At 38.3% G+C, this 14,882-nt stretch overlaps 1 protein-coding gene across 2 annotated transcripts in view; it reads left to right on the top strand.

The window, feature by feature from the left end:
- Positions 1 to 14,882, top strand: part of PRPH (peripherin) — a 47,571-nt gene that overhangs the window by 13,659 nt on the left and 19,030 nt on the right. For both annotated transcript variants that reach the window (XM_053704958.1, XM_053704959.1), the window contains exons 2-5: positions 6,545 to 6,605; positions 7,418 to 7,513; positions 9,865 to 10,029; positions 12,200 to 12,325. In XM_053704958.1, coding sequence (XP_053560933.1) covers positions 6,545 to 6,605; positions 7,418 to 7,513; positions 9,865 to 10,029; positions 12,200 to 12,325 — 448 coding nt within the window. The remainder of the gene's footprint in view (positions 1 to 6,544; positions 6,606 to 7,417; positions 7,514 to 9,864; positions 10,030 to 12,199; positions 12,326 to 14,882) is intronic.

A 14,882-nucleotide genomic window follows, 5' to 3' on the forward strand; every position in this document is an offset into this window, starting at 1 on the left:
ACGCTTTGGCCCCAATTTATCAAGGTCTGGCGGACCTGATCCTGACCAATGGGCCGCCAGCAGGGGGGTGTCAATCAACCCGATCGTACTCGATCGGGTTGATTTCCGGCGATGTTTGTCCGCCTGCTCTGAGCAGGCGGACAGGTTATGCAGCAGCGGTCTTTGTGACCGCTGCTTCATAACTGCTGTTTCTGGCGAGTCTGATGACACGGGGCATCAAGCTCCATACGCAGCTTGATAAATATGCCCTAATATGTGAATCATGAAAGTTTAATTCTGACTAGACTACCCCTTTAAAGTAAAGTGGTTTAGCACTGACAGCTTAAATAATTAGTAATTTTTTTTATTTAACAGGTATTTAAATAAACAGACATATTTTCCTTTTTAATCCTTATCTAGTAGCTAAATACATATAAATATATATTTATATATACACAATTATATTAACTCCTAAACTACCTTGTATGCTCACTGCTATTGCAAATAATACTTTTCCTATCATGATTGTTGATGTAAAATTTATAATCCACATTAAAAAAAGCAAATCAGAACAAAGAATTTGAGGTATGATGGCGGTAAAACCCCCCCATAGATAAATTAGTTAACATTATTAACCCAAGCCTCTCTGGGAGAAAGTGAAAGAAATACAATTTTCAGATGTATTTTACATCAAAAGGAAGCAAAATAAAAAATGTTTTTATCTATAGTGCAATAATGTACTATTTTCAATAATGAAACATTTTAATGGTTCTTTAAGTAAAGCTATTTAAATTGATTTTGAAACTTACAGGACATTCATACTTAGAAACAGTTGATCTTTAGGGATAAACTCCTCAGTGTTCATAAATACAACTCCTAAGACCTGTTTTTTATGGAAAACATTTACTAAAACACACACTTTCATATGGCTTAGAATATTGTCTTTCATGTCTCTTTGAAGGGACAGTACACTGTAACATGTTCTCCCCTTTAATGTGTTCCCAATTATTCATTTTACCTTTTGGAGTGTATTAAATTGTTTACAAATAATTAATGTGCCTTTATTTTGTCATTTGAAATTGCTGCTTTTGCCTGATGCATGCCCATTCTATACTAAAATCTTTAGTACATAAAGGGACAGGAAACCAATTTTTTTCTTTCAAGGTTCAGGTAGAACATATCATTTTAAACAATTTTCCTATTTACTTCTGCCATCAGCTTTGCTTCATCTTCTTGGAATGCTTTGTTGAAGAAGCAGCAATGAACTACTGGGTGCTAGTTGAACACATCAGATGAGCCAATGATAATAGGCAAATATGTGCATCCACCAACCAGTAGCTAGCTTTAAGTAGTGCAGCCACCAACCAGTAGCTAGCTTTAAGTAGTGCAGCCACCAACCAGCAGCTAGCTTCCAGTAGTGCAGCCACCAACCAGCAGCTAGCTTCTGTGGTGACATTTTATCACTGGAATATTCACCTAGCTGTTATTAAAATCCCTTCCCCCAGGTACACCTTTCTCTCTGAACTAAAGACACTCCCAATGGTCTTTTTGAGTGGCATTTGATAAGCCACTCCCTTTTGAATTGGGGTATAAAATACTGTAACACCAGAACCTCTGTCTCTTTTTTCCTATCCTGCTCCTGCTAAAAAGATGAATGATGTTGGACACAGAGAATCTGGCTAAGTATTTCTAAGTATAATATTCTGTGTAGCAGTATTTCACAAATTGGGATTTTTGTAGTAAGTTGCCCTGAATCTTAAATGTGGACTGTGTTGCTGTATAAATAGATTTATATATATATATATACCTGTAAATATTTATCTTATTATTAACATATATTGATTCCTAAATAAACTGTTTGGCAAATAATGGAGACCCTCTCATAGAGTTTATTTCACAATTTATCTGTGTTGGTTTTAGTGGTTTTACCATAGAGATTTAGTATATTATATTTAGTAGAAAGTAAAGATATTTTAAATTAATAAATAACCACAGCTTCCCGTAGTGCAGCCACTAACCAGCAGCTAGCTTCCAGTAGTGCAGCCACCAACCAGCAGCTAGCTTCCAGTAGTGCAGCCACCAACCAGCAGCTAGCTTCCAGTAGTGCAGCCACCAACCAGCAGCTAGCTTCCAGTAGTGCAGCCACTAACCAGCAGCTAGCTTCCAGTAGTGCAGCCACCAACCAGCAGCTAGCTTCCAGTAGTGCAGCCACCAACCAGCAGCTAGCTTCCAGTAGTGCAGCCACTAACCAGCAGCTAGCTTCCAATAGTGCAGCCACCAACCAGCAGCTAGCTTCCAGTAGTGCAGCCACCAACCAGCAGCTAGCTTCCAGTAGTGCAGCCACCAACCAGCAGCTAGCTTCCAGTAGTGCAGCAACCAACCAGCAGCTAGCTTCCAGTAGTGCAGCCACCAACCAGCAGCTAGCTTCCAGTAGTGCAGCCACTAACCAGCAGCTAGCTTCCAGTAGTGCAGCCACCAACCAGCAGCTAGCTTCCAGTAGTGCATCCACCAACCAGCAGCTAGCTTCCAGTAGTGCAGCCACCAACCAGCAGCTAGCTTCCAGTAGTGCAGCCAGCAGCTAGCTTCCAGTAGTGCAGCCACCAACCAGCAGCTAGCTTTCAGTAGTACAGCCACCAACCAGCAGCTAGCTTCCAGTAGTGCAGCCACCAACCAGCAGCTAGCTTCCAGTAGTGCAGCCACCAACCAGCAGCTAGCTTCCAGTAGTGCAGACACCAACCAGCAGCTAGCTTCCAGTAGTGCAGCCACCAACCAGCAGCTAGTTTCCAGTAGTGCATTGCTGCTTCTGTGGCTACCAAAAACCAGCAGCTAGCTTCCAGTAGTGCAGCCACCAACCAGCAGCTAGCTTCCAGTAGTGCAGCCACCAACCAGCAGCTAGCTTCCAGTAGTGCAGCCACCAACCAGCAGCTAGTTTCCAGTAGTGCATTGCTGCTTCTGTGGCTACCAAAAAAAATTGCATTCAGTATCTGAAATAAGAAAGTTTAATTTTCACTTTAATGTCCCTTTAAGTATTAGCTATATTAAAGCTACATAAACATGAAGTTGCAGAAGAATTTACACTCCGAGTGGTGTGTGTGAGATATTTGTACTAAAATGTATTTTTTTCAGTTGCACTTGCTTTTATGTAGCCAGAAATAAGAGGGCATATCTATCAAGCTCCGTATAGAGCTTGAAGCCCTGTGTTTCTGGCGAGTCTTCAGACTCGCCAGAAACACCTGCTCTAAGGAGGCGGACAGACATTGCAGCAATTCAACCCGATCGAATATCGGACATGATCCGCAATGTCGGATAATGTCCGACAGGCCTTTCATAAATAGGCCCCAAAGAGGCCATTGTGTATATAGAGAAAAAAAAACTAAGAATGTTTGCTTTATATACCAAAATAAATGTAAATGAGCAATTTCCCATACATTTTATACTCTGCAGTTGGTATAACAAGTCATCGGAAACGCATTAAGGGAAAAGCCATTTTACAGTACACTCTCTATTTAATGAGAGCTGAAAATAGCCCTGTGCTGACATTATTTTGCAAGTGGAAAAGGAACATCTGTCAACTATCTGCTGTATGATATTATCTTTTATTGGTAGCCGAAAATGATTAATTCCAAAACTGTAAGCCAGGCCTCAGTTTTTTGCTTGTTCCTTAAGCGTTAGTGGCTTTGTAAGAATGAGCAGTGTTTCTCAATACTTATATCATGTGTCCCTGTAGACATAATTCTTTCAACTGCATCACATAAATGAAATATTATTGATCAGGTGGGTCAGCCATGGTGAGTGAGCAGCTGACCAGCTCGATCAGGGAGAAATTCCCACTGTGGCTTGGTATGGGTGCGTGAGTGCGTAGTTGGGAAAGACTGTTTTCTGTTATATATTAAGGACCAGATTATGAGTGGCGTGCTAACGGTTACACGCAATCGATATATATATCGGTTTATCGCGGCTGTTTGTGAACGTGTGAGCACAGTCACGATTTACGCTAGAATGATTACCCAAAAAAGGGTTCAAAGATATGAGGTCTCAGGTGTTAAAATAAAAATGCAGGCAAAGGGTTTTAACATTTAAATACATACATATACATGTGTAAATATGATATATGTTTATAAATGTGTACAGATGTATTTTTTTATATGTGTATATATGTATTTACAGACATATATACACATATAAACACATACATACATATGCATACATATATATAAGTGCATTTGAGCCCTTTGCGGTTATGTAGATGAAAACATGTAAAAACATTTATGCAATATTCATTTATAATAAAGTGTTTTACTGTGTATTTACTGTAAATATTTCACATTTAAATGTTCTCCACATAGAGAAATATGTTATGTATTTATATATAAATATTCCTATATATTGGTATATATCTATACCTATATATATAATTATATATATATATATATATATATATATATATATATATATATATATATATATATATATATATATATATATATATATATATATATATATATATATATATATATATAGATATATACAGTACCAAAATACAATCAGATATATGTAGAAATATGTATTTATGAATAAATAGAACATATTCTGCTATGTGGAGAACATTGGAATGTGGAATATTAATATTTTTATGTCGGGTTAGCGCACTTGAGAATATGGGGCATATTTACCAAGCTCCGTATGGAGCTTGATGCCTCGTGTTTCTGGCAAGCCTTCAGGCTCGCCGGAAACACAAGTTATGAAGCAGCGGTCTAAAGACCGCTGCTTTATAACCTGTCCGTCTGCTCTGAGGCGGCGGAAAGACATTGCCAGAAATCAACCCAATCTAATACGATCTGTGTTGATTGACACCCCCTGCTAGCGGCCGCTAATCTGCAGAGGACGGAATTCAACCAGCAGTTCACAAGAACTGCTGGTGCAATGATAAATGCAGAGAGTGTATGCTGTCAGCATTTATCGATGTGCAGCGGACATGATCCGCAATATCGGATCATGTCCGCTCGCACAATAATAATTCGGCCCCTATGTGATCAGATTTGCTCCCTTGATTTCTATGGGGGAATAAATTAACGCGATTGATTTACATTTACTGAAAAAGGGCAAAATAATAATAATGAAAGTGCAAGCCCTGGAGCACCCTTTCACAATGGCCAGATATTCAAAGATTCTCCAGCTTGGAGAGAAATTGTAGTTCAGACTTCACAAAGGAAGAACTCACTGAATTTTCAAAAGAAAAAGGGCAGAACTGTCCAGAACTGTGAGATTTCTCTCATTTATGTATGTGAAGCAAAGACAAGCCCAATGCAATATAGCACTGTATGAAATGAGGGTTTTGTTACACTTACACTTTATGCATTGTATTTTATATTACTATACACTTCAGATTGGGTCCTTTCAGTATTATTGCATTTAAGCTTTGCACTTTCTCGTTTATATTTTAATACGTTTCAATTTTGATCTAACAGTGATTTTACACATTCTAATTATGCTTTGAAAGTAGTTTCTGTGTTACTTTAATAACTGAGGATCATAATTTGTATATTTTTATGTAGCTTTTACAAATTACATTGCACCTTGTATTTTCTGCATTGCAAACTAAAACTGACACTTTCCGAAAGTGGGAGGGATAGGGCAGTTCCCTGGACTGAACAGGGTAGTTCCCAGAGTATATCTGAAGCTCTCTCACCAGTCTTGTGAAATTTTGTAAGCATTTTTAAGAAGTTGGTCTCACTGATTTTTCTCTTCAGCTGTATGCATGTGAAGTTTGCTCAAAATTCATAAAGTAATATATACTAACATATAGACAAAAGCAAGTTACAATATAGTGAAAACATTTCAGTTTAAATTGGAATGGAGGCTTTATATCAGCCCCAGGGGTTCTCCAATTACCTTCTCTCTCCCATGTGAAATTTTGTATCCCAGATAACGTCATTACTTTCTATGGAAGGCATCTGTCACTGAAGCTTTCAGTTTTTCAGTTTTAATTTAAATAAAAGATATGCAAAGTGCAATCTAATTTGTAAAAGATAAACATAAATATACAAAGTATGAGCCTAGTTTGTTAAAGTTACACAGAAACTGTGAAGGCATAATCCGAATTTGTAAAAATCACAATCCTAAATACACTACTGTATACAAAATAAAATAAAAAATAGAAAGTGCAAAGTATACATGTAAAAAACTGTAATCTGAAGTGTAAAGTGATATAAAGTAGAAAGCACAAAGTGTAAATGCAGCAGAACTCTCATGTCATGCAGTGCTACATTGCACTGGGCTTGTCTCTCCTTCCTACAGAAATGCAGGGAACGCCCCTTGGAGAAGTAAAGCAGAATCTGCCTTTTGAAAAATTTCCTAGGCATCTTGCAGTGCTGGGCGGTCATTTTAGAATATCTCACCTGAGCAGAGAGGTTTTGAATATCAGGGCCAATGCCATAAGATCCTCTCCCCTACTAAGGATAATGAGAAACTAGTTATTTGACTATTTTCTCTAAACTAGAAATACATTTAAGCTTTGTCTCCTCACTAATGTGTAATGTGCTTTTATCTTTCATTCCCTGGACAGGTTGGATGAGGAGGTCCATAAACGTGAAGATGCAGAAAACAATCTTGTGTTATTTAGAAAGGTTAGTGATTGTTTTTCTCTTGGTCCTGGTACTTTCTGTCCCTATAACATACTTGTAGATTCTGTAACCTGTGCATTGTTTACAAGGCAGTATAGGACACTGCAACCAAACCACTGGTTTATAATTTTCTCTAGAAAGAAAGCATAACCCTTGTTTGCCTTATCATTTGTACATATTCTGCAGTATACTTCATTCAAAAAATAAAAAAGTATATACTGTATGTCCTTTTGAAATAGCCACATATGTCCAGTTTGTTTGACCGTTGTTTCTACAGTGGCCTCTTTGTGGTCATTGCTTGCCCCTTTTGATTGTCTCCACACTTTAAATGGACAGGGAATATTTTCTTTCATGGTTCAGATAGAGCGTGCAATTTTTAACAACTTTCCAATTTACTTCTATTATCTAATTTGCTTTGTTCTCTTGGTATTCTTTCTTGAAGATCATACCTAGGTAGGCTTTGGAGCAGCTACTGGGAGCTAGCGGGGCTGATTGTGTCTGCATATATATATATATATATATATATATATATATATATATATATATATATATATATATATACCTGTTTTGTCATTGGCTTATCCAATATGTTTAGCTAGCTCCCAGTAATGCATTTCTGCTCCTTCCACAAAGGATACCAAGAGAATAAAGCAAATTTGATAATAGAAATAGATTGGAAATTTGTTTAAAACTGTATGATCTATCTGATTCATGGAAGAAAACATTTGTGGCTTTGTGTACTTTTAATATTAGGATGTATATTGCCTTCTTTCAATCACTCTCTAGTGCACTCATTTACCCTCATTTCCTCATAGGATGTAGATGATGCTACCCTCTATCGGCTGGAGCTGGAGAGAAAGATTGAATCTCTGATGGATGAAATAGAATTTCTGAAGAAGCTTCATGAGGAGGTGAGGTTTTGAGTGTGATTTGTACATATTTAATGGCTTCATTAAGATAAATCATAGAGGAATGTAAAGTATTTTTTAAAAAATCTTGATTTTCTCTAGATATCTGCATCTCTTATCTATATTGTGTCTCTTTATAGTTTTATTCTGCAGTCTCTACATAACTTGGGTACAGCTATGATCACTCGTGCCTGGAGGCAACATACTGTACATGCATACATACATACACACACATATACAGTGAGGGAAAAATATTTGATCCCCTGCTGATTTTTCCCACTGACAAAAAAATAATCAGTCTATAATTTTAATGGTAGGTTTTTTTTAACAGTGAGAGACAGAATAACAACAGAAAAATAAAAAAAACGCATTTCAAAAAAGTTATAAATTGATTTGCATTTAAATGAGTGAAATAAGTATTTGATCCCCTATCAATCAGCAAGATTTCTGGCTCCCAGGTGTCTTTTATATGGCTAACGAGCTGAGATTAGGAGCACTCTCTTAAAGGAAGTGCTCCTAATCTCAGATTGTTACCTGTATAAAAGACACCTGTCCACAGAAGCAATCAATCAATCAGATTCCAAACTCTCCACCATGGCCAAGACAAAAGAGCTGTCCAAGGATGTCAGAGACAAGATTGTAGACCTACACAAGGCTGGAATGGGCTACAAGACCATCACCAATCAGCTTGGTGAGAAGGTGACAACAGTTGGTGCGATTATGCGTAAATGGAAGAAACACAAAATAACTGTCAATCTCCCTCGGTCTGGGGCTCCATGCAAGATCTCATCTCGTGGAGTTTCAATGATCATGAGAACGGTGAGGAATCAGCCCAGAACTACACGGGAGGATCTTGACAATGATCTCAAGGCAGCTGGGACCATAGTTACCAAGAACACACTACGCCGTGAAGGACTGAAATCCTGCAGCGCCTGCAAGGTCCCAAGCACATGTACAGGCCCATCTGAAGTTTGCCAATGAACATCTGAATGATTCAGAGGAGAACTGGGTGTAAGTGTTGTGGGCAGATGAGACCAAAATCAAGCTCTTCGGCATCAACTCAACTCGTCATGTTTGGAGGAGGAGGAATGCTTCCTATGATCCCCACCGTCAAACATGGAGGGGGAAACATAATGCTTTGGGGGTGTTTTTCTGCTAAGGGGACAGGACAACTTCACTGCATTAAAGGGACGATGGATGGGGCCATGTATCATCAAATCTTGGGCGAGAACCTCCTTCCCTCAGCCAGGGCATTGCAAATATGTTGTGGATGGGTATTCTAGCATGACAATGACCCAAAACACACAGCCAAGGCAACAAAGGAGTGGCTCAAGAAGAAGCACATTAAGGTCCTGGAGTGGCCTAGCTAGACTCCAGACCTTAATCCCATAGAAAATCTGTGGAGGGAGCTGAAGGTTCAAGTTGCTAAACGTCAGCCTAATGACTTGGAGAGGATCTGCAAAGAGTAATGGGACAAAATCCCTCCTGAGATGTGTGCAAACCTGGTGGCCAACTACAAGAAACGTCTAACCTCTGTGATTGCCAACAAGGGTTTTGCCACCAAGTACTGTCATGTTTTGCAAAGGGGTCAAATACTTATTTCTCTCATTAAAATGCAAATCAATTTATAACTTTTTTGAAATGCGTTTTTCTGGATTTTTGTTGTTATTCTGTCTCTCACTGTTCAAATAAACCTACCCTTAAAATTATAGACTGAACATTTCTATGTCAGTGAGCAAATTTACAAAATCAGCAGGGATCAAATATTTTTTTTTTACTCACTGTATACATAAACACATACCAATCCACACACATATTAATATATATACAGTATACTGGGAGCGCTTCCCAGTCAAACACCTTATCATATACCATATCCCTTTCAAACACTTTATATACATTTATTTCATTAATAAACATACATTTTACATTTAATATGTAAAATATATGAGTATTATACTTTATTTTAAAATGTTTTACATGTGTTTTGTTATACTTAGCGCAGCTCTGCAATGTTGATATTGAACCCTGTGCTATCAATAGTGCTCCATTTATGATCTGGGCCATTGCTGGGCTGGTAAAATGTTTGTCTCAGTTTTGATTGATGATTTTCACAAATGAACCAGACATAATCTTATTATAAAACAAAACTTCTATTATTAAACCTTTTATTAAAGGAAAAATATGTAATGAAAGGGTTTATTATTGGGGTTTTGTGCATGGTTATGTTATGTGCCACTGAATAATTTAATAAAAATTATCTTTTATTATAACAGGAAACAATCTGTTGATCTACACAAAGTGATATGTTAAACTACACTTAAACATTTGTAATTTCTTCTTTTGTTTTGCAGGAACTTAATGATGTGCAGGAAACAGTGCAAGTACAACCAATACACATGGAAATTGAGGCATCGAAACAGCCCGACCTGACAGCTGCACTGAGAGAAATCCGAACTCAGTATGAGTCCATAGCAGCCAAAAATCTGCAGGAATCTGAGGATTGGTACAAATCTAAGGTATAGAAGACGCTGGTATAGCGGCAACAAAATTAGAATCCAATCAACAATGTGCCTGGAAAAATACACCAGATAAGAACAAAATCTTAAACCAAAGCTAAAGAAAGATGAAATATTAGAGCCTTTTCCAGTTAAAACACTAAAATGTATTTTTTCTTTTCTTTTTTTTCTGCTGCTTTCCATGTGCCATATTATGATCTAGATATTCCCAGCCACACCAATAGCTCACCTCTGAAGTACCCAGCCACTACCACAGACCACCTCTGAAGTACCCAGCCACACCAATAGACCACCCCTGAAGTACCCAGCCACACCAATAGCCCACCTCTGAAGTACCCAGCCACTACCACAGACCACCCCTGAAGTACCCAGCCACACCAATAGCCCACCTCTGAAGTATCCAGCCACTACCACAGATCACCACTGAAGTACCCAGCCACACCAATAGCCCACCTCTGAAGTACCCAGCCACTACCACAGACCACCCCTGAAGTACCCAGCCACACCAATAGCCCACCTCTGAAGTACCCAGTCACTACCACAGACCACCCCTGAAGTACCCAGCCACACCAATAGCCCACCTCTGAAGTACCCAGCCACTACCACAGACCACCCCTGAAGTACCCAGCCACACCAATAGCCCACCTCTGAAGTACCCAACCACTACCACAGACCACCCCTGAAGTACCCAGCCACACCAATTGCCCACCTCTGAAGTACCCAGCCACTACCACAGACTACCCCTAAGTTACTGAGCCATGACCATGCACCACCCCAAACATAAATAGAGATATCCTCAGACTCTGCTTCCCAGTCACTATTTTTTAAATTGTAATGTTGGGTGGTTAAAATATACAAAGCCTATTAAGTAGCTGAGTCAAAATATTCCATGATTGTCACTAAGAGCCTGCTGTATTGTGAAAATGGCAGTGATATGCACCACACTAATCTAATTAAGGTCACTCAATAATCTAGTTAAGATCACAATTTATTTATTTACTTGACTGTATTACATAAATGAGTATTTATGTAACTAGCATGTTGGTGATGAGACATTAATGGCTAGATTATAACTGCTCTAGGCAAGTGAGAATGAACTGAAATAAGGGAGCAGTAGGGTAAAAAGGCAGAGGTAAAAAGTGTATTTTTATAACTGTGTTGGTTATGCAAAACAAGGGAATGAGTACTAAAGGGATTATCTTTTTAAACAACAAAAATTCTGGTGTTGACTGTCCCCTTAATAATAAGCTTATAGCTGGTTGAGCCCCACAGAAACCTATGTACCTTTTACCCTTCAACATTTATGGGCGGTTCACATTTGATTGCAAGGTGCATTGTGGTAACACCTTACACAACATTAAAACTAAAAATATAAATTGGCGCAAACTAATGAAATTGTCTACATATTTTAATATAGTCCTTTTTAAAGTACTATACTTACACATACATCAAATGGCAACAAGTATGTATAAACCCCTACTAATTATTAAGGTGTTTCAGCCACACCCATTGCTAACAGGTGAATAAAAATTAGCACATAGTCATGAAGTCACCAATGACAAACATTGTACGAAAGTGAGCTTAAACATGGCCCTGTGACAAGATGCCACCTTTGCCAAAAGTCAGTTTGTGAAATTTCTGCTATTCATCTGTTAGCATGTAAAATTACCTAACATCTGTTGCATTACTCACTACGCCAACCTTTTCACACAAGGGGGCACATTGTACTGTACCTATTATATATATATATATATATATATATATATATATATATAGCTCAACACTAAAAGGAGAACTGCTTTAGCTATGATTTTACCGTTGTTTCAGCTTACTCAAAACAAGGGTCTGGCAACATGGCATCCCTGTGTTGCAGCACAGAAACAGACAGTTTTCTGCCTTCACATTTGCTGTTCAGTGAAAAATACTGATAAGATTTTATTCCTGGTTCTAACATGTATAGTAGTAGTAGTCAGATAAATTCTGTTGTAGCTCTGTTTTGTGGCCCATGATCATGATACAAGAGATAAGATACCATCAATAATTTTATTTTATATCGGTGACATTTTAGGTTCAAACATCATGATTACAAAGTTCTTCAGCAAACAATGTGTTAATATTTTAGAATTGTTTATTTAAGACCAAATATAACATTTGACATTTTTTTACATAGTTTGCTGACCTGTCAACTGCTGCAAATCGGAATAATGAGGCTCTGCGTCAAGCTAAACAGGAAATGAATGAATCCCGGCGCCAGATCAAGAGCCTGACTTGTGAAATTGAAGGGCTAAAAGGATCGGTGAGTAAACTTACCAATGGCCTGGTAAATAAAAATATGTAAGGAACAAACACTTAAAATAGGTTTATTTTTGTTGCACCTAAAAGATGGAATTTTAAAATGTATTACTAATTTAGAAGCTCATAATTATTATTATTTATTGATTACTTTGCTACTGGCTACCTTATTTCCTCTCCTCAGACACCCCTGACCTTATTCTTGGTGATTTAAACCTCCCTGTTAACAGTCCCACCGCCCTGGTACAACAAAACTTCTTGAGCTCACTTCCTCTTACGGTCTGTCACAATGGACTGACTCCCCCACTCACACAGATGGATACTCCCTTTATATGAATTTCAGCTATCAATTTACTCTCTCACACTTCACAAATTCCTTTTTTCCTATTTCTGACCTCCATTTCCTCACTTGCAATATCGCTCCCTACTACTCTCTCAACACTCACATCGAATTCCACAGAAGCATTAATTCATAAGTCCCACAACATCTCTCAAACCTTTTGCTCCCTTCCATCTCCTCCTTTTCATGCTTTTATCCATCTTATCTGTTACTGCAAGTCCACTCTTACATCAGTCATTGATAATTTGGCTCTTCTTACCATAGCTCACAAATCACACACTCATCCTGAGCCCTGGCACGCTACCTACGCAGATGTTCCTGCACTGCTGAGTGACTATGAATAAAGTTTTGCTGTTCAGTTAATCTTGCACTCCTACTATTCTTCCCCTGCCTCTAAGCAGGATTATGTCTCTACTCTTATCTCTACCCTTTCTTCAAATCCAAAATGTCTGTTCTCCACTTTCAAAACCCTTCTCCGCCCTCCCCCACCTCCTATTACCACTTCTCTCTCAGCTCAAGATTTTGCTATCCACTTCAACAACAAAATCAATTTCATCAGAAACGAAATCATGTCTCAGTGTACTACTAGTTTCCAACCCCCTCAACTGTATGCAAACATCCAAAAGCCACTGACACAAATTTAGCTCCATTGATTGACCATTACTAAGGATAAAGTTAATGCCCTTTATATGATCCTCCTATCTCACTACCTGCCCACTCAATCCCATCCCCTCACAACCTTGCTCTTTCCGTCTCTTACTATCCTCACACATATCTTCAATCTCTCCCTCAGCATCCTCATCCTTTAAACATGCACTAGTCACACCTATCCTCAAAAAAAAACTTCTCCCTCCCCCCAACTATCGCCCTATTTCCTACTCCCCTTTTGCCTCAAAACTTCTAGAAAAAGGCTAGTATATACACATCCTCACATCAAACTCCCTCCTTGACCCATTGCAATCTGGATTTCATTCCCAACATTTCACAGAGTCTGCAGTCATTTAAGTTACTAATGACCTACTTACAGCAATATGTAAAGGCCATTTATCTCTGTAAATTCTTCTTGATCTTTCTGCAACCCTTGGTGCTACTGGTCACCCTCTCTTGCTCCAAACCCTCCAATCCTTTGGTATTTGCGACTCTTATGGCTCTCTTTCTACCTGTCTAACTGTACCTTTACTATATCCTTTTCTGACACATCCTCTCCTTCTTTACCGCTTTTTGTTGGGGTACATGAAGTCTCTGCTCTTAATCCCCTTCACTTTCAAACTATACTTCATCCTTAAGTTCCTTAATTAAGTATCCAGAGTTTCAGTTTCATTTATATGCTTATGACACTCAAATAAATCTACCTCTCTGCACCATAACCACCCTGCTTTGCTAACTCGTGTCACTAACTGTCCTTCTAATATTTTATTCTGCATGCCCACTCAATACCTTAAGTTAAATCTCTCTAAAACTTATCTTCTTATTTTCCCCTTATTCCAAAATCTTGACCACCCCAATAAAAACATCATTACCCCAACCCCTCATGCCCTATTCCTTGGGGGTCACACTTGACTCAGATCTTTCATTCACTTCTCGCATCCAGTATTTCTCCTATCCCTGCTGTTTCCACCTTAAAAACATCTTCAAAATTCACCACTTCCTCACACAAGGCACAAATCAACGATTTGAATCCACTCTCTCATCATTTCCCATCTAGACTATTGCAACTCCATAGATATAATTATATTCATCTTTGTAGTGCTATGGAGTACATTCCATAGCGCTTCTATTTTTACTTTCATATTACAAGTGCAGAGTAAATGTTTGTGCACAAGCAGATGACTTGGACATCTGGAGATTAGATAGGTGCAGTCTCGCTAAATCTTACATGTTACAGACTCTGAAAAACTCAGCTCCTGGCTATTGCTCAAGCATAAAGCGGAAGGTGCACTAAAATAAAGGAGAGAAGGAGAAATAGTGGAGTTCTTCAGTTTTAATCTATTAAATATATATTTATATTTATATATATATAGCAACATTTAAAATTAGGGGGAGGCAAAAAGTAAGTTTAAAATCTCCCACTACGCACAAAATATAGAGAAAATAACTAATTGTGTAGTTCATTAACAAATGTAGACAGGCCAGAAGGCTTGTTTTTCCCACAGAAAACCTCTGAATTACATTGTTTCTAATGCAGCAAAGGATTCTGGGCAATATATGCAAATGAGGTTCA

This window comes from Bombina bombina, chromosome 3 (genome assembly GCF_027579735.1).
Source record: "Bombina bombina isolate aBomBom1 chromosome 3, aBomBom1.pri, whole genome shotgun sequence".
Classification (NCBI taxonomy): Eukaryota; Metazoa; Chordata; class Amphibia; order Anura; family Bombinatoridae; genus Bombina; species Bombina bombina.